The following is a 20,987-nucleotide window of genomic DNA, read 5'->3' on the forward strand; positions in this document are numbered from 1 at the left end:
GGGGACACAGACGGAGCCCATGGCAGGAGGGAGAGGATGGAGTGGGAGTAGCAAGGAGTCCCTGAAATAGAACAGGATGGGAAGGTCATGAACAGGAGGGGAATGAAGTAATCCAAGGAACCCCTAGTGTCTGCAATGCACTCGGCCTACAGAAGCAACAAAGTGTGCGTTGATTGCGACCTTCTAGTAAGATATTATAGAAGTGCCAAGTACTTATTAGAGTATTACATTACTTTAAATATGGAAAATGGTCTTATACAGTGTGTCTAAAATTATCTAACTTTAAATGCTTTTATTTTTTTAATTTAACCATCCAACTTAATAACATAGAAAACACAAACTTCTTGTTCCTCTGGACACAGTGATATCAAAGAGTTCACAAGAACTCCAAAACGTCTAACTGCCACTTAAATTAATTCCAGTATAGTTTACAAAAAGTACCTGTTCAGTTTCAAAAATAAATAGGCACTACTTAGTTTATAGGAGGAGATAATGTTTTCTCATGAGGAAAGAAGAGTCTAATTTCAACCTTAGGGTGATGATAGAGAAGATCACATCTTAAGTAAGCATTTACCAGCTGCTTTGCCCCCTAACAAGGGAGGCACACATGGTCTCTGAATTACTGTTTTTTGTAACCTACAAGAAAAAACATTTTCCTCTCTCAGCAAAAGGTCCCATGCTAAAACTTCCAAGTATCTGGAATTTAAAATAGACATCTTAGCACCTGGTAAGATCTGAATTTAATTTTAAAGGCTAATGATAATGACACATTGATAAACGTGCAGATACACATATGCAAACATATACACATTTATTTTAATGGACAATCTTTACTGAACAAAGAAAGTCTGTTTTATTTAGAAGGCAATCGCTCTTATGCTTAGACTAGCCAACACATTAACACACTGTATTAATTTGCAATTGGTGATTCTTTAGTACCTTAGCATAATTTGAACTGCATTTAAATGGTATTACTTTTAGGAATAAAGAAAACCATGGTTCAATTACCTTCAGGCAAAGACTGTATGGAGACCAGAATTGATGATAAATTCAGTATTAACTAGATACTTTTTCTGTTTGTTTACTTTGCTAAGCACAAGTTACACTTACCTGAAATGAGGGCTTCTGATTACAGTGTAAACGTCTCTGAAACCAGATTTATTAATAACAAATCAGAGATGCATGAAACACTTTGCTGATGGCCCCTCTTTGCTCTCATGAATAGTAAGGTGCTGCAGGTTCCACTGTGATAAACAGATTGCCAAGCAAGGCTGGGCACAATCAGAGACACTGAAGTGCGTTTGCTGGGTATAAAGTGATCCAATCCCGCTGATGTAACACCCAGTTTAACTCCCATAGCTTTGCTGAAAAGAATTTTACACCTACTACTATCATCACTTGGTGGCATTGCAGGAGAATTTAAATGTATGGAGAAAAACGGAAGGGAAATAATACTGCACAGAAAAGGTTACAGAAAACGCAAACACTGCCTTTTTTATTTATTCCCATAATATACAAGATGGCGCTGGGACAGAGCCACAATCTTTCAGATTTACAGAACAATCAGCAGTTTGCTTCTGCACTTGATCAAGCAGAGAACCTGAATGTTATGGGGCATGGCATAATGGAGCTGGCAAATGGACGGAAAGGGGCTCAGTATAGGTGGCAAGGTGATGAGAGTCACATTTGGAAGAAAAAGTGAGAGGGCTAGTGGGAAGAATATTTGCTTGTATTTTAATAGTTGGAATGTCCAAAGATACAGCATAATGGCACCCTAATTCACTAGTGCAATCTGTGTGCTCTAGGTAAACTTTGGAACACATTTTCCTCACTGAAATAAAATTACAAAAACACACAATATTTGTCTGAAAATCGCCCTTTTTTGAAAAACTGAGAAAACATAAATGGACAAACAAAATGGATTCCAGTCCTTCATTCACAGGAGAACGTCCCTCTTTTGGGGAAGGGTGAGATTAGTGCACATGTACATTAACGCATATGTATTCTGGGTCCCCAAAGGTTTAACAAATTTCTCCATTATGTAAGAAAAATCACTGCTCACTGTTTAAAAGACTAATTGCATAAACTGCTCAGAAACTCTGCCATTGCTTACCTCTTTGCAATGTCATATGACTCTGGGTGGATACAAGTTTGGTCCAAAGGATTTGGCCATACTGCAACGTTTGCTGCTGGTTTGCTCTTCTTTTTGCCCTGTTTTTCGCTTGTGACTTGAACATCTGCTTTAGCCATAAGTGCATGACCTTCTGCTGCAAGCTTAGTTTGCTGATTGCTGTCAAAATTCAAAAAGAGACATAGTTCTTGGTATGTGAACACCCTTCCAAGTGCCCACACACACAGACAGTGATCAGCTTTTGCAATTTGTTCATTCCATAAAGACTCAGCCCTTAATTGCTCATTTTTTTTAAATTACAAAATAAGATTGTGTTCTGGCTCCTTCTCATGGGAAAGAGAGGGTAAAAGCATAATATGATACTCAATATAAACTATTCACAGCGTGAACATAGGAGCCTTTGTTAAGAAGCATTAAAATGGCACAGCAGCACATTCACAAGTCCACTTAAAAAGTTATGGGAAGTGTGTCTCTCGGTTGCATCCAACTGCTGAACAATGCAGGGATTATATGGTTACAGGCAATAGAAAATAGCAACAAATGAAACAAACAAAACCACACCATTAAATTAGAGTAGAGGACTTAGAAGTAAGTCTTGGGGCTAAGCTCGAGACAACTGACTCCCAGCTTTGCCACAGACTATGTACCTTTGGGCAAGTCATGTGACACACAGTTTCTATTTCCCTACTTCACAGGGTGCTGTGAGGACTACTTCATTAATATTTGTAAAACTTTTAGATCTGCAGATGGAAAGTGGGAGCATCCATATACTATACATTGAACAGGACATTTCTGTCATCCTTTAGAGCCAGATACTACAGTAATATATTACTGTTTAGAAGTCTATCTCCCAGAGAAATACATCTAGGGTGATATTGTGGGGTGCAGCCCAAGGGGGTGGGGAGCCTACAGTGGCCTTAAGCCATGTTTGTGCCCTCCCAATCCTAGGCTGCTCCAGGGGTCAGAGCTCCCCGGGTGTAATTTAGACAGCCCTGTGGGAGAAGTGCTACCCAGAATGTCTGCAGAGCTACATGCTGCAGCCCTGCCAATCATCCATCCTCCCACCCCAGGGGCTGGTCCCTATGCTATGGCTTGTAAGGGGATCCTCAGAGGACAGCATAGAGCTGTCTGTCTCAGTTTCTCTGCCAGGAAATTCTTTCTCAGCCAGATCTTGGGCTTCTAGAAACCCTTTATGCTACTCTGGCCCCATTACCTGGTGTAAAAGAGATGGAGGAGGGATGAGGATCTTACCCATAAAGTCATATTGTGTATTTTATTATTTCTTGTTTAACTATGACACAGTGTATCTTAATTGTAGTTTTCATGTGACCTATCCTAACGCTGTCTTAATAAAGTCAGTATAACCTTCTCCAAATATTGCATAAACTTTCTTAAATCTTTTTTAAAGAAGGGAGAATGTGTATATAGAATTTGCACTTATGCACTACTAGTATAATGTTATTCATACATTTCTAACTAGACACATGCAAGTAAACACAAATTTATTTTTCTATGCACTGATGATGTTTTCAGATAATATTTAGTTAACCACATTAAACAGTTATGGTGTTTCACAGTGAAATGTACTAGTGATGTGGTCAGTGAAAGTGCTCATTTTAAAAGAAAAACAGCAATAGAAAATACTAGATAGATACAATAAGGCTAAGTTAGTGCTATGGGATAACTTATTTTGTTCTGTTTTGTTAAAACGTTCCAGACTTTTCAATAGTTGATATTTAATCTTGAATGTTGCACTGGTATGAAATTTTTCTATTTCATTCTCCACTTTTTGTTTTGTTTTTAAAGGGGAAAATAATCCAGAGCCATGTAAGTACTTGTAAATTCCTTGACCCGAGGCCTATGCTAAAAGATTTCTGTAACTCTCGTCCATGCAGAGCTTATCAGCTCTACAGGGTCCTTACCTACAACAGCTACAACAGAGATGTCCTTAATAGAGTCATTTTTGACTAACCTATTAAGTTCCTGTGCAGCTTGCAGGCTTTACTAACTCTACCACCTTTGAAAATGGACTGGACTTGAGTGTCGTAACAGCTATCTTTAATGGAGCCTGAAAATGTCTGAAATTGAAAAGTTTAGCAGATTTATCTATTTTGGAACTTTATACCTTTATAGCTTTATTTTTGTGTCTCGGTGAAATCTACAGAGCAATTCAAGTCAGAAGTGTTTAGGTGTCAGATGATTATGAGTTATATGAGCAGCGAGATCAGATGGTAAAAATATTTTTTCACTCAACTAGCTGAAATGATTTTGCTCAAACCAGGGCTAAGACAAAACCAGGGAAATCCCAGACCAAAAGAAATTAGTTTGAACTGTTTGGAACACTACAAAACTTATGGTTAAAATTATTACCACTTCAGAATAGTCACTAGGCATTTTATAACACATTTATGAAATATACTAGTTATATCCTACATTCTCAATGACGTAAGTTCAATCAATTATTTCTACAGATTTTTAAGAACTATTCAGATATTGAACAAACTGCAAAGTCACAAATAGTTCTAGGGCTTGACTGCCCCTACTGGTAAAGGGAGTACTAACTGGACACACCGTCTGCCTGAGTGGTGCAGCTACATCCTATCCTGGGAGGAAGAAAGGAGAAGAGACTTGCCCTCATGTGAGCTGTGCTTTTGTCACTGCCACCCTAACCTGGCAATTCCACCAAGTGAGGGCAGCTTTAAAATATGATTAGGGCATCAAATGAGTCCTCACAGTGAAGTCTCCCTAGGATATAAATTGCTCATCTCATATCTTTGTACTCAGACCATGACCTGCTCAGCGCTGCCCACTGTTGTGGCAGTGTGGTGGAGCTCTGGGCCCTCCACCACAGTGTTCACCACTCATACATTGGTTTCCATCAGTGGAGTGAATCAAGCTCTTGAAGCCCAGAAAGAAGTTTAGACTGTTAAACTTCTTTCAGATCAATATTTTAGGTGAGAACTGCTATGTTTTTGTTAACTTGCCAAATATAAAACATGGGAACTAGCACAAATAAAGCTCTAATGCTGATGGCCCAGTGGCAGAGATGTACTGGCTTCTGGCCCACAACAGGATATGTTTTGTTGGTTGGGCCCACCAGAAATGTTGCAGAGGCAATGCAGTCAGGGCCTAATTTTGACTCGAGTTTTTCAATGCAGCACCTGATTTTGCAAGACATGCATCGATAGGCATCTGTTTATCTGATATCAGGATTAGGCTCCTGGCCTCCACAGCTGACTAATCGGGTGTTGCTAGGGTAAAAATTCTCCGACGATCGTGCACGCAGTGCGCACACACCTAATTGGAATCGATATGAGCAAGTGCTCGAAGAATGTAATTTACAAACAATTATGCATTAAAAACACCCCTGTGAGTTATCAGTATCTTACAGATGGGGAAACAGAGGCACAGAGAGAGACTAAAGAGATTTGCCCAAGGTCACTAATGAGTCAGTGGCAGAACAAGGAGTAAAACCCAGGACTCCTAATTCACAATAATGGGCTATAGCTAAGGCTATGATTTTGTCACGGAATCTGTGACTTCCAAAGACCTCTGTGACTTCAGCCCTGGTGGCTGGGAGCTGCAGGGCTCTGCTGCCTCCGCAGCAGCAAGGAGCTGTGTGGTACATCGCCCACTGCCTGAGGCAGCGGGTCCCCAAGCCGCCATGGACAATGGGGGTACCTCACAGCTCCCCGCCAGCCGCAGCAGGGCAGGGGGATCCCTGCAGCTCCCCGCCAGCTGTGATGGGGCAGGGGGATCCCCAGAAGCTCCCCGGTGGGGCAGGGGGACCCCTGCAGCTCCCCACTGCAGCAGAAGCAGGGGGATCCCTGCAACTCCCTGCTGCCAGGGCAGGGCAGGGGGATCCTTGGCAGGTCTGAGGCCGCCGCAGCGGGACAGGGGGATCCCCAGCAGCTCCCTGCTTCCACAGTGGGGCAGGGGGACCCCTGGCAGCTCCCCACTGTGGCAGCAGAAGGATTCCCGCAGCTCTCCACTGCTGGGGCAGGGGGACCCTGCAGCTCCCCGCCACCGCAGGGAGCAGGGGAACCCTAGAGCTCTGAGTCCCCATGGGTGGTTGTGGCCCCAGAGCTCCCAGCCACCCCGCAGCTGCCCAGCCACTTCCCATTTTATCATGGATATGGACAGGTCATAGGCTTCCGTGAATTTTTCTTTATTGCCAGTGACCTGTTCGTGATTTTTACTAAAAAATATTCATGACAAAATCTTAGCCTTAGGTATAGCCAACAAACCCATTAGACACTCAGTCAGCTCTGCTTGATTGCTGCTTTGAGAAGGAATGGGCTTGTGAATGCATGGCTGTTACTGAGTTTAATTCACACCTTAGTAATTACCTGCAAAAGGTTCTTATATATTCTTGGTTAAACCTGATGAAGCCAGCACACTGTTGAAAGGATTTTGGACCCAGTCCTTTAACTTCCTTGAGCTGTTCCCGACTTATAAATGGTCCATTCTTTTCTCGCCATTCAATTATATTTTTAGCCCTATTAGCATTCAGTCCTGCAATATGTCTGAGAAGCAAAGTTTTCAAAATATATTAGTTACAAATAAACAATAAGTAGTGCAGATACAAATTAACAGCAAGGATACAAACTGCTCATGGAAATCTGGGCTGGATAACACAAATATCAATACACTAAATAGTTTGCAAAAGCAGTGCAAGACCAAAGACTGAAGGATCCATCTTCACATGATCCTGCAAAAGGATCCATAACAAGACTCTGGCCTATCTGGGTATAAGGGTCTGTGTGGGAGGATACTTCTGCAGGATCAGACCCAAATCTGCATTCAGGTTCTAAGTGAATGGAAGCAGAGAATTGTTCATGGAGTGTCACTGATAGTGGTTCCAAAAGAAATAGCACCTGCAATCGATGCAAAAGACACAAAATAGCAAAGAGAAGAAAAATTTCCCCCAAACAGTCTCATCCTTCATGCAACAAAAGTTGGAATAGAGTGACAAACTCAGCATTGCTGAGATATCAGAATTATAAGGAGAATTTGAAACGTAACAACCCACAAAGTAAAAATATTATTAATTAAGAATGAAAATTTTGGCAAGTCATTCTTAGAAATGTTAAGTAGATGATCATGATTTTAAGCTCTTATATAGGCAGTGGATAGTGCATGGTAAGCCAGGGTGTTAGACTCGCCAATGCACATGCTTATTGCACACTAACTCAAAACAGGGAACCTGCGACAGCTCACTGGAAGTTCCACAATGCACTCTGACGTACTCTCATTTCACAATGGCTTACAACAGCTCTTCTTGATGACAAAGGTATATACCTCAAATATACAACTCACAAAATGTCCATTGATCTTTAATCTGCCTCAGAGAACATATCTAACTTCTCATGCCTGCAGAGATATAACATGCCTTGTAAATGCAACAGGTGATGATGAACACATTTAACATATCACATACCTGAGCAGTAAGCAATGCTGGTAATCAGCCTGTCTGGGATGCTCTGTTTTCTACAACTTAGTTCTCAGGGACACTCACTGCTTTTTGACACAGTGTGCGCTATAAGGGGTGTGAACTGCAGAGCATTTGTGCTCTGACTGCCCCATGTAGACCCTGCTGGCATGAACTACAAGGTACCTAGTGCATGTAGTTCATGTAATGTAGTTCAAACAGGACTTCATCAACATGAACTAAGTACCTTGTAGTTCATGCCAGCAGGGTCTAGATGGGGTAGTTAGAGTGCAACATGCTAACACACTCTACAACTCACATCTCTTTACAGCACACTGCGGTGCCGTGTAGACAAGCCCTGTACAGAAGCAGAAGAGCATACTGGAGAATAGGATACCAGGGTGGGGAGTGGGGGGGCATGATGATAGTCTTCAAGTATGGAAAAGGTTGTTATAAAGAGGAGGGTGATAAATTGTTCTCCTTAACCACGGAGGACAGGACAAGAAGTAATGGGCTTAAGTTGTAGCAAGGGAGATTTAGGTTGGACATTAGGAAAAGCTTCTTAACTGTAAGGGTAGTTAAGCACTGGAATACATTGCCTAGGAAGGCTGTGGAGTGTCTGTCATTGCAGGTTTTTAAGAACAGGTTAGACAAACACCTGTCAGGGCAGGGGACTGGACTAGATGACCTGTTTCAGTCCTACTTTTCTATGATTATGGGCATGACCTCCTCCCACTGTTTATTTTTAACAGTCCACTGGACCAGATGGTTGAAATTTTCTGAATTTTGATTTTTCAACAGACAATTAGATAAAATTTCACAAAAACTTTACATAAAAAATCATAACATTTTCCAGTACATTATAGAGCTAGTAATTTTTTTTTAAATGTACACATTGGAAAAGGGATACATTTTTCATGAGCATTTTCCAGAATTTTCTCTCTGTTTTTCAACTAGCTTTACTTGTTATAATCTGTACAGCCATCTTCTTCTCACAGACAGAACATTTGGAAATCCCTTCCTTTGCAATATTAGTATCATATTTATTATGCCATGTTATTTTTGAATGCTGTGTTTGTTTTATGATATGCGTTATTACTTTGAAAATATTTGTCTCCCTCAGAAGAATGGTTTTACCTTGCAGAACCACATCCCCTCTTTCAAAAAGCTGACCCTTAATACTCCAGTGAAATACTGTCTTAATATGTCATTTTCATGTAATTGGAAGTTTAACACAAGAGCCATTTGCTCCAGCTGAGTTTGAGTCGGATGGCAGACTAAACACAGACTCTGTGATCCAGAGCCATGTAATTACTGGAATAGGAAAGTATTCAACCCACCTTAATAGTATTTCTGAGCAGATGTTAATATCTACTCCTACAAAGCTGACACACTCCTCAACCACACTGTCCAGAGTTGCTTTGAGCAAAGTCTGTGAGACGTCATGCTGAGACACAAAAATACAGATATAGGGTTACTGAAATATTGGAACATGCATAAACGAGATAAATGAGAACTGCAGACAATGGCAATTTAACAAAACATTTGCTAGTATATTGTCAACATAAGAAACAACATTACAGGGACCTCAAATTTAATACCACTTTTTCTATTGTAGAGTTACCTTAGCCCATTGATTTTTTCTTAATGTTTCTCAATATCTCTTTGCAAGAACTCTGTTGTGTGTCAAATTCCTAGAATATGCAGTATATTCTATTCCTTGTCAAATAAGACCTTTTTTTTTTTTTTTTTTTACTGCGCTGGATAAATGTTTTCCTGCCTTATTTAAAATCAAAATTTAATGAAACATACACACAAAACAGTTAAAAAATAGAATTAACATTGTATTTTATTATCTATACCTATAAATATAGATTTGTTTAGCCTGATAGTTACCTCCTTATTCTAAAATCTGATTTTAAAATTGTTATTAAAAAGATAGGTAGGACAAAATTTTCAAATTAATATCACTGGATAATAATTGGACATATTTGCACACATGAATGCTACATCTGTGCACACTGCAGCGGGGTAAGTATATACTAAGTGCCTGTCAAATTTTCCTTTTTCGACAACTAATCTTCATGTTGTTATAGAACAGCTCATTATTCATTACCCTTTAAGAGTAAACCAGATACTACATTAGGTCTGAGAACATTAAGGCTAAATTTCAACCCTGCATCAATAAAATACATCAAATTGCAAATGGCTATATTCAGAAGATTAGCAGATCCTTCACTACAGTAGCACTACTGAAAATTCTTCTAGCTTTTCATTTGTTTGCATATTTTTCCTTTGTTTTAATTAGTCATGCTTGTTAAAGATCAAAAGTTATGAAACTCTAGATACCAAAGTTTTACTTCAATCCACAACAATGCGAACTTCTCTATGAGCCCACCAATGCTTAGAAGTCTGACCTGAAGGGAGAATCCTTTCTAAATGTACAAGCTAATTTAATCACAATGTTGGCTTCGCTCTAGGGTTCTTATAAGTCACTCACATAAATCTGAGTTGATCTGTAGTGGTTCTGTGATGCATTTATTTAGGACATCATCTTGGATTCAAGCCAAAATCCCAGATATTTTGTCCAGTACTACATTTTATCTCCCAAGCCATTCAGCTCTTTTAAAGTTATTATAAATACATATGACATGCCACCAGCATCAGGCTCCATCTAGTCATATTTGTCATTCATTAAACAATAGTTAATATCATAACCAAATCCTGTGCCAATGTAGCCCTCCTTATTAGAGCTAATCATATTGTAATGTACACTGATCGCCACAAATGTATTAATAAACTGACATGATATAAGCAGAACACTCCCATGATAGACACCTGCACCCTCTCTCCTCCAGAGCCCAGCCATGGAGCGCCCCTCCGAGCCCAGACACTTGCATACCCTCCCCCTTAGAGTCCAGGGATCCAGAGGGAGAAACAGCCTCATGGTGGGTCCTGGGCTTGTACAGAATTTCCTTCATGCCACAAGGTGTGCCAGGAAGTGCAGCTGCCCAGAACCCTCCAGCTCCCCCCCCGCTCCCTCTCGGCAGTGTCCTGTATTTGCGAGCTGGGCTCCGCTGGGTCCAGCAGCCTCTAGTGGCAGCCAGCAGCTCTGTAGCACCAATTCTGCAGGAAAAGGGAAATTCTGCACAGAACATTAATGGCCAAGAATCCCCCCAGGAGTAATTTGTAGAGCTGCATATGTAGGAGTAGCCCCAAATAACAGAGAATGTAATCAACCACATTTGGCCTAATCTTTCTGAGAGGCTGTATGGCTGTGTGGACAAAACATGATTTGGCCACAGTTTCCTAGCTTTGATTCTCAGCTCTGTTAGAAGTGTCATGTGACATTTCAGATACAGTACTCAGTTACATCATCAGTAACACAGGGGGATGGTATCTGAAGCCTTGATCAATAGCAAGGATTGTAAAGTGCACAGAATTACCTCCACCAATAGGAGAGGTGAAACTTGAACTCATGGTCTTCTGGCTTCAAAGGGGAACTTTGGTGCCTGTTGTAGCTTGTGTGTTAAATGAAGAACAAATTTAGTGAGTGAGAGCAAACATGAAAAAAGCTGTGAAGTGTTTTATTTGATTTATTTCTTTTTCCAGGAACAATTGCCAATGACTAAAAATTCATAGGCCTCTCAAAGAATGCTTTGCATTTTTCACTTTTTAAAAAACAAGTCAGTGTGTTTCAGCTTCATATTAGAATTTAAGAAATAAGGGCTATCAAAGGAAAAATCCCACTGCAACCTTTACCATGGAACCATTATTAGTTTCTCGATAATGCTTACCATCACACATACCACATTGCCTTTATACCCAAGGTTGTATGTTTGATTTGCGGCTGAGGTCCGTATTTTAAAAGATGTTGGTGAGCAAAGTGAGAGAGGAAAGAAGCAAGAAACACCTTTAAAGGTGTCAGGACATATTTCTTTTGCAGAAGGCCCAATAATTTTATTTGTAAGCATGCCTCAGCTTTGTCCACCAACTGCGTACAGCTTAACGCCTGCTTAAATAGCTCTACAACTACCAATAAAAAGAAAAAGACAGGCACTAGCTCCTCTTTAATACCTCAGTATAATACAGATGAACCACTCAGAATGGATATCTACAGCATATATGGGAGTGAACCGATGCATGGTGAGTGAGTGTGAATGTGATGGATATAGATAAGCAAATTGTAGGGCCGCCCCTTTTCTACAGAAAGCAGGACTAAAACCTTAGTTATAGGTAAAGCTACGTTTTAGTCACAGGTATTTTTAGTAAAAGTCATGGACGGGTCACAGGCAGTAAACAAAAATTCACGGCCCGTGACCTGTCCATCACTTGTACTATATCACTCTGATCACCTGGATCGATTGGTCTTCAGCTGTTAAGACTCTGCTGATCACAACACGGCCACCATTCTTCTCGCATTCTTGCCTCTCTTTTCCACATTCGTCTGAAACTTTTAACAATGTCATCGTCCCATCTTCTTGGAGGCCAACCAAGTGGTCTTTTCTGTTCTTGCAGGTACCACTCAGTAATGATTGCAGTCCACCTACTGTCCGTGAGCCATGCTATGTGGCCCGCCCATCATATCTTATTATATCTGCTTTCCACGACAATATCTTTCACACCGCTGCGTTCACTAATTATTTCATTTGGGATACGATCCAGAAGGGAAATTCCCAACATAGCTCGTTCCACTGCCTTTCAGCTACCGACAGCCGCCATTCTTCTCTCTTCCTCAGTGCCCACGTTTCACTGCCATACAGCATGGCTGGCAGCACTGTTGAATTGAAGATATTTGTACGTGTGGTCTTGTCGATTTTTGCTTTGAGGACATCCTTGATGGAATTAAACGCACACCATCCTGCCCAAATCTTTCACGAGAGTTCTCCGTTCATGTCTTGGCGCATATTATGTACTGTTCCACTTCTTCAATTTCTTTTCCTGTTACCATTATTCAGGCTTTTCGTAAGATGTCTGATCGCATGTATTTCGTTTTGCAGCGGTTCATTTTCAGACTGACCTGACTGCTTTTCTTGTTGAGACTTCGTAGTACGCTCTGCAGTTGGTTGGTGCTTTCAGCAATTAGTACGATGTCATCTGCGAATCTGAGATGAGATAATTGTTCTCCATTTATGTTAACACCACTCCTCCAATTGATCTTGTTCATAACCATTTCAAGGCAGGCGGTAAATAGTTTTGGTGAAATTGTATCTCCTTGCTTTACGCTTTTTTCGATTGGGATGCGGAGGGGAGTTTCAAGGAGTTTCTTTCTGGAAGTTCTCAAAGCCGTCCTTCAGTTTTCGCCATGTAAACTTGCACAGAATGCAGTACTCAAGGTTGTTATCTAAGCTCCTTTTCATGTACTGTACTATATACTCCTGACTAAATCTTGCGGGGGGAGATGACCCGGAGGTACTGCAGATGCTCTGGGGGGAGGGGCGGCGTGGGTGCTCTGGGGAGAGCAGCCCAAGATCCCCGCTGGTGCAAAGGGGTCCAACCTTTGCATCAGCCTTGTGTCCCAACACTGAGCCCCCTCCCACACCCAAACTCCCACTGCTGCAGCAGCAGCAGCAGCAGCTGGTGTGGCTGGCCCAGGGGCTGCCAGAGCTGCTCAGGTGGCCCCTGGGCCAGCCACACCGGCTGCTGCTGAAGTCACAGAATCAGTGACAAACTCGCAGCCTTAGTTACAAGCCATCTTGAACTCATAGAGAAAATAAGGCTTGTGGAAGGCGGCCAGCTGTGAATTGTGGCAAACTCTTCCGGAGACACAGCCTCTGACTGGCATTGCTTCCTCTGACTGCATTGCAGAGACTTCTCACCCACACTGTGAGCCTTATTTTAAATGCAATAGAAGCGATGTAAATTTAAAAAAAATGTAAAATTTTAGAGCCTGAAAGTCCACTCAGTCCTACTTCTTGGTCAGCCAATCACTCAGACAAACAAGTCTGTTTACATTTGCAGGAGATAATGCTGCCTGCATCTTGTTTACAGTGTCACCTGAAAGTGAGAACAAGCGTTCTCATGATACTGTTGTAGCTGGGGTCACAAGATATTTACATGCCAGATGTGCTAAAAATTCTTATATCCCTTCATGTGTCAACTACCATTCAAGGGGACATGCGTCCATGCTGATGATAGGTTCTGTCCGATAACAATCCAAAGTAGTACGGACCGACGCATGTTCAATTTCATTATCTGAATCAGATGCCACCCACAGAAGGTTGATTTTCTTTTTTGGTTGTTTGGATTCTGTAGTTTCCGCATTGCAGTGTTGCTTTTTTTAGACTTCTGAAAGCATGCTTCACATCTTGTCTCTCTCAGATTTTGGAAAGCACTTCAGATTCTTAAACCTTGGGTCGAGTGCCGTAGTTATCTTAAGAAATCACACATTGGTATCTTCTTTGCGTTTTGTGAAAGCTGCAGTGAAAGTGTTCTTAAAATGAACAACATGTGCTGGGTCATCATCTGAGACTGCTATAACATGAAATATATGGCAGAATGCGGGTAAAACAGAACAGGAGACATACAATTCTCCCCCAAGGAGTTCAGTCATAAATTTAATTAACGCATTATTTTTTTTAATGAGCGTAATCAGCCTGGAAGCATGTCCTCTGGAATGTTGGCCGAAGCATGAAGGGGCATACACATGTTTAACATACCTGGTACATAATACCTTGAAATGCCGGCTACAAAAGAGCCATGTAAACACCCATTCTCACTTTCTGGTGACATTGTAAATAAGAAGAGGGCAGCATTATCTTCTGTAAATGTAAACAAACATGTTTGTCTTAGCGATTGGCTGAATAAGAAGTAGGACTGAGTGGACTTGTAGGATCTGAAGTTTTAAATTGTTTTGTTTTTTAGTACAGTTATGTAACAAAAAAAAATCTACATTTGTAAGTTGCACTTTCACAACAAAGAGACCACACTACAATACTTGTATGAGGTGAACTGAAAAATACTATTTCTTTTGTTTATCATTTTACAGTGCAAATATTTGTAATAAAAATAATAGACAGTTTGATTTCAATTACAACACAGAATACACTATATATGAAAATGTAGAAAAATATCCAAAATATTTAATAAATTTCAATTGCTATTCTATTGTTTAACAGTGCAATTAAAACTGCAATTAATTACAATTAATTTTTTTAATCACCTGAGTTAACTGCGATTAATCGACAGCCCTAAAAATTTGTTATTACTACCCATCTTAAAGGCATCAAATAAATAATAGTCATTATATTTCAGTAAACAGCTAAGTGAAATGTGCTTTCAGATCTTTCTATAGTTCTTATACAAACTGCAGCGGTCATTGACTCATGCTGGTATTTGCTGCTTCTGTGCAGAAAAATGGTGCCATCACATTACTCATGCATTTGTCTCAGAGGGACATGGATTCCACTCGCTCACTCTGTAGAAAAACCAGTTACCTACCTTTCGTAACTGTTGCTCTTCAGGATGTGTGGCTCATGTCCATTCCATTCCTGGTGTGCGTGTGCCCCCGTGCGCAGTTGTGGAGATTTTTACCCTAGCTGTATCTGTATGGCCAGCTGTGGCGCCCCCTTGACTGCCATACTCATGCGTCGGTATATCAGGCACCACTGGCCCTATTCTCTCTCCGTTCCTTCTTTCCAGCAACTCCAACAGAGAAGCGACCACTCGTGGTGAGACAAGGAAGTCCTGCTGAGGTGATCCGCCAAGACGTTCCTGGTTCCAGGCAGGTGCACGGCTATCAGATGAATGCCATGCTGAACACAAAAATCTCAAAGGAGGAGAGCTGGGCCGAATACCTGGCACCACCCTGCCTGTTAATATGATACATCGCAGCAGTATTGTCCACCTTGCTCTTCAGAGGGGGCAAGAAAGCCTGGCAGGCCAAGCGAACCGCTCTGAGCTCCCTGATGTTGATATGAAGGGCTAGATAATTCTGCAGCCAGCAGCCCTGGGTGCTGAGCTTGCCCAAGTGGGCTCCCCAGCCCAGGTCCGAAGCATTGGAGACCAGGGCCAGCGACAGGGATGGGGTCGCAAAGGGGACTCCAACACTGACCCAGGATCCAATCACCTATCCAGGGAGGACCTGATGTGGTCTGGCACCCTGACTACCTGGTCTAGGTTGTGCCTGTTGGGGGACATAGACCGACACCAGCCACTCTTGCAGAGGCCAGAGATGGACGTATGTACACACAGCCATGTGGCCCAACAGCCACAGGCAGGTGTGAGCTGTGGTGAGTGGGTGGTTCTTCACATGGGAGATCAGGTCCGACATGGCCTGAAAATGCACTTCCGGAAGGAAGGCTCTGGCTCACGTGGAGTCAAGAACCACCCCGAAATGAACTCTATTTACTTGACAGGCATTAAGGTGGATTTTTTTCTCATTTATTAACAGGCCCAGTTTGCGCCAGGTGGAATGTTCCAGATCAAAGCTCCTCTGTGCTTGCTCCCGAAACCTGTCCTAGATGAGCCAGTCGTCGAGATACAGGAAGACCTAAACCCCTCAACATCTCAGATAAGCAGCCACTGGCGCCATACATTTCGTGAACACCCTTGGGGCCAATGAGAGGCCAAAAGGCAGCACCATGAATTGAAGATGGCGTCTGTTGACTATGAAACGGAGGAAGCATCTGTGCCTTTAGAATATGTAAGTAAGTGTCCTTCAAGTTGAGAGCTGCGTACCAGTCTCCCAGATCCAAGGAGGAGATGATGGAGGACAAGGAGACAATGTGAAACTTCAACTTTCTGAGAGGCTTGTTAAGGCAACACAGGTCCAAAATGGGTCTGAGGCCCCCTTTTGCTTTCAGAATTAGGAAGTAGCAGGAAAAGAACCACTTTCCCTTTATGTCCCAGGGGACCTCCTCCACCACCCCCAGGTGCAGGAGATTCTCGACCTCTTTGATAAGGAGTTGCTCGTGAGAAGGTCCCTGAAGAAGGAAAGGGAAGAGGTGAGGTGGGATGAGGGGCAGCCGAAAATGGCAGGGTATAACCCTGAGATATTATGTCCAGCACCCAGTGGTCTGAGGTGACATGCAATCAGGCCGAAAGGTAGGGATGAAGATGGTGAAGGAAAGAACAAGGCGTATCTGGGGAATTGACTGAGGTGTCATCCTCGAGTGCACCTTCAAAATTAGTGCTTCCTGCCTCCAGGATGTTCCTCCGGGCTGGGATGCATGGGTGAGAGGTAGGAGGAAGGGCAGAGATGACTAAAGCTCGTGTCTCTATCCCTTCTCCTTGAAGGTCCCTGACTAGGCTGCCAAGGCCTTGGTGGCGGGGGCAGCCGGAACTGCTTCCGTGGAGACTGTGCCATTTGCATGCCCAGGGGGCAAAGGGTGGCCCGAATGTCCTTTTACCCATGCAGCCTCGCATCTGTCTGTTCTGAAAAGAGACCATTCCCATTGAATGGGAGGTCCTGGATAGAGGTCTGCATCTTGTGGGACAGGCCAGCGATCTGAAGCCAGGAGCTGTGCCTCATGATTACTGCTGACGTGACCACTCTAGCCTCCAAGTCTGCTGCGTCCCATTCCATCTGGAGACACCACCCAGCCACCACGGTGCCTTCCTCCACCAAGGTGCCGAATTCTTGTGCCAGAGCCTGAGGGAAAGACTCCTTGAACTTACGAAGGGAGTCCCATAAGTCAAAATTGTACCTGCCCAAGAGGGCCTGATGGTTCGCCACCCAAAACTGCAAGTTGGCTACTGAATAAATTTTTCCTCCCAGAAAGGTCCAGTCTTTTGGCCTCTTTATTTTTGGGAGTTGAACTACTGTGTCCCTGCTTGTCCTTTCCGTTGGCCGCAGAGACAACCAGCAAGCCTGGAGGTGGGTGGGTATAAAGGTACTTGAATCCTTTGGCTGGGACGAAGTACTTCTTTTCGACCCTTTTGGAGGAGGGAGCACGGGGTTTGCCAGAGGGCCTTGGCAATTTTCAGGACCCCGTCATGCACTGGTGAGGCCACATGGAGTACTGTGTCCAGTTTTGGGGCCCCCACTGCAGAAAGGATGTGGACAAATTGGAAAGAGTCCAGCAGAGGGCAATGAAAATGATTAGAAGGCTGGGGCACATGACTTATAAAGAAAGGCTGAGGGAACTGGGCTTATTTAGTCCGCAGAAGAGATGAGTGAGCGGGGATTTCATAGCAGCCTTCAACTACCTGAAGGGGGGTTTCAAAGAGGATGGAGGTAGGCTGTTCTGAGTGGTGGCAGATAACAGAACAAGGAGCAATGGTCTCAAGTTGCAGTGTGGTCTACGCTGGATATTAGAAAAAACTATTTCACTAGGAGGGTGGTGAAGCACTGGAATGGGTTACCTAGGGATGTGGTAGAATCTCCATCCTTAGAGGTTTTAAAGGCGTGGCCTGACAAAGCCCTAGCTGGGATGATGTAGTTGGGGTTGGTCCTGCTTTGAGCAGGGGTTTGGACTAGATGACCTCCTGAGGTGCCTTCCAACCCTGATATTCTATTATTCTATCATAGTGCAAAATGTGCCAGGGTAGAGGCTGAGACACATTGAACAAGGTGTCCAACTGCTCGGCCATCTCCTCCACCTCTAGGCCCAAGTTCTCGCCCAGCCGTTGAAGCAGGGCCTGGTGTTCCTTAAAATCATCTGGCTGGCTGGCCCTTGAGGGTCCCGACGACCTCGTCCAGGGCTGAGGACGAATGTACTGCCGGGGTAGGCTCCAGGACATCATCCCTGGGGAGAGGCTTTTTGGGGTGGGCATTGTCTCCTCTACTCCGACCTCCGAGCAGGTCTCAGGCACCGAGCGGCAGATGAGCGGTGCGAAAGGGACTTTGTTATCACCGGCATGCCCCACCTCCTCCGATAAGGCCACTGCACTGGCCATGCTGCCAACCCAGCACCACAGACGTCGATGTGGCCCATTTGCACTGGTGGGGTCTTGGAAGGGCAGTTCAGACCCTCACCGTCCCGGAGGAATCCCCTGCTGGTGATCACAGCAGGGCCATTGATGCCTGTCTGCCTGCTGATCGTCGCCACCAGAGACTTCTGTTTGGACTGGGAGGATCAGTGCTGGTATCAAGGGGGTGGGGGGAGCGGAATCGCAACGGGGAGCGCTCCCACGGGGCAGACGACCAAGATCTGCGCCAAGAGGACAACTGGTGGGAGGGCAAACGATGCCAGTGGAATGGAGACTGGTGCCTCTCCCAAGGCGATCCACATCAAGATGGTGGGGATCGCGATGCTGGTGACCAAGGCCAAGCCTCAGAGGATCTGGGCTGCGACGCCAGAGTTCTGTGGAACGAAGATGGAGAGTGCTGCCTTGTCTCAGGGGATCGGCGGCACTCACCTGCCCCCTGAAGGGATCTTAGCAGCTGGCTTTCCCTCAGAGGGAGCCTTTGCTGCTTCCTGCGGCACACATGGTGCCTGTGTGACGGGCGCAGGCCTCTGCTCTCTCGGCACCAGGGGAGCTTGGGAAGGCATTGATGCCGCCAGAAGTTTGGGTGCCCTGCCGCTCCTGGGAGTAGGCGGTGGATCCTTTAAGCAGCTAAGGGCCCTGACTGGGAGGCATGTCCACACGGCTCTGGAGTGGCAAGGTGGCCCAAAGTGAGTCCTTTGCCCGAAGCCCTATGGCCTTCCTTGCCCGGTGCCGGGGAGCCGCGTTTCTTCAGTTTCTTTCTGGGCACCATTGCCGGGGTGCGCTGCACACGAGGCCGAGATATTAGGCTAGTCTTGGCGGGCCGGCTTGGAAGCTGGACAAAGGGTAGCCTCCATGAGGAGAGCCAGAAACTAATATCCCACTCTTTCTGAGTCCTGGGTCAAACATTTTTACAAATACGACACTTGTCTTTCACATGTGATTCCCCCAAGTACTTGAGGCAGCTACTGTGGGGGGTCACTAACAGGAATAGGCCTGTTACAGTCCGTGCAGGGCTTAAACCCTGGAGACTGGGGCATGCCCCGCCTGGGGCAAAGTCCCTACTGGGACTCTAACTTCTAACTCGTAACTATACTTAACTACTTAACACTAACTACTATAAACTATTTACAAGGCCCTAAGGCTTGAAGTCAGAAGAGATGAAATCGATAGCTCTTGCTATTCAAGGAAATGTGCTCTGACTAACCACCACGGGATGTAAGAAGGAACTGAGAGGGTGTAGGGCTGGCAGTACCTGATATACCAACACATGAGCGTGGCACTCATGGGGGCGCCAGAGCTGGCCCTACGGATACGGCTAAGGCAAAAATTTCCAACAACCGCGCAAGTGGGCACACGAGAATGGAATTGACATGAGCAAGCACTCAAAGAAGCATAACTGAGGAGGGAAACACCTCCAATCCGACGAAGTGGGTATTCACCCACGAAAGCTCATGCTCCAAAACATCTGTTAGTCTATAAGGTGGCACAGGACTCTTTGCTGCTTTTACCTTCAATCTATGTGCATATGATTAAATTTAATCAGATTTTTAATCTCATTTTATGAAGAGTGGGATCACTGTTTTCAAACTATACTTCACCTGTTCGTTTATTGTCAAAATTTGAGCTATACTACACTATGTTTGACAACTGCCTCCCCACTCAGACAGCAAACCCATACATCACCTGACTCCCCAGTCCATCCTCCTAAATGAAAATTCCTCACCCAACTCATACACAATGCTAACTCTGCCCACATCTCATAGACATTACCACCACTTACTAACACCACCCTTTTGGAACCCTTCCCATCCCAACACTACACAAAGGCCTTCCATGTCACAACCCATGCGTGGTGCTGTCCCCTCATGCACTGACCTCCCTTAACACCACACATGGGTCTTCATGCTCAAAGCATCTTACTAAGAAAGATAAGTTGCCCTGTGGGGTGCGGGTGGAGTACACAAACAGCAGGGCAGCCTTCATCTCCTGCGACAGGGGCTGAAGCTACGACCTGGGTGTTCCTTTATACAGTCAGGTGGGAGAGGGAAGAAGGATGTGTATGCTGGGTGTTCAACTTCACATACGCATACTCTGAAGATGGGGGCCTCCAGGCACCTGGCACTGCTCTTCACTTCCAAATGCTCCATGCCCACCCTCAGCAAGGTCAACAGGGACTGGACTCACTTCCTCTCCTCTGAAATACAGAACCCAGATGCAGCAAGGTCAGCAGATCCTCTGCACTAGGAGGTCAGCCTGAGGGACTTAGCACTACAGGAGTGCTCCTCCCAGCCATGCTTAATGGGTCTGATTGTGCTCTCTGGTTCCGTTTCAAATACCAGCCTGGAAACATTTACCACCTAAACAAACCATTTCAGGTTCAAGTTGAATAGATTTTGAAAACCCATTTTTAAAATTTGGATTTTTAAATGGACAGTATCCTTTTAAACTCACAATAACAAGGCTTGATGAAGTTACTCAGCAACTACAGTAGTGGGGACCAGCATAGGGTTTGGCAAGAGTTCTATTTTCTCTTGCAGCTTTCAGAGTTAGAGT

At 44.1% G+C, this 20,987-nt stretch overlaps 1 protein-coding gene across 5 annotated transcripts in view; it reads right to left on the bottom strand.

Moving 5' to 3' along the window:
• Positions 1-20,987, bottom strand: part of SRBD1 (S1 RNA binding domain 1) — a 242,111-nt gene that overhangs the window by 22,228 nt on the left and 198,896 nt on the right. For all 5 annotated transcript variants that reach the window (XM_039532621.1, XM_039532618.1, XM_039532619.1 and 2 more), the window contains 3 exons: positions 8,903-9,009; positions 6,481-6,657; positions 2,114-2,290 (listed from right to left, as the gene is read on the bottom strand). In XM_039532621.1, coding sequence (XP_039388555.1) covers positions 2,114-2,290; positions 6,481-6,657; positions 8,903-9,009 — 461 coding nt within the window. The remainder of the gene's footprint in view (positions 1-2,113; positions 2,291-6,480; positions 6,658-8,902; positions 9,010-20,987) is intronic.

The sequence above is a fragment of the Mauremys reevesii genome, linkage group 3, assembly GCF_016161935.1.
Source record: "Mauremys reevesii isolate NIE-2019 linkage group 3, ASM1616193v1, whole genome shotgun sequence".
Taxonomy (NCBI): Eukaryota; Metazoa; Chordata; order Testudines; family Geoemydidae; genus Mauremys; species Mauremys reevesii.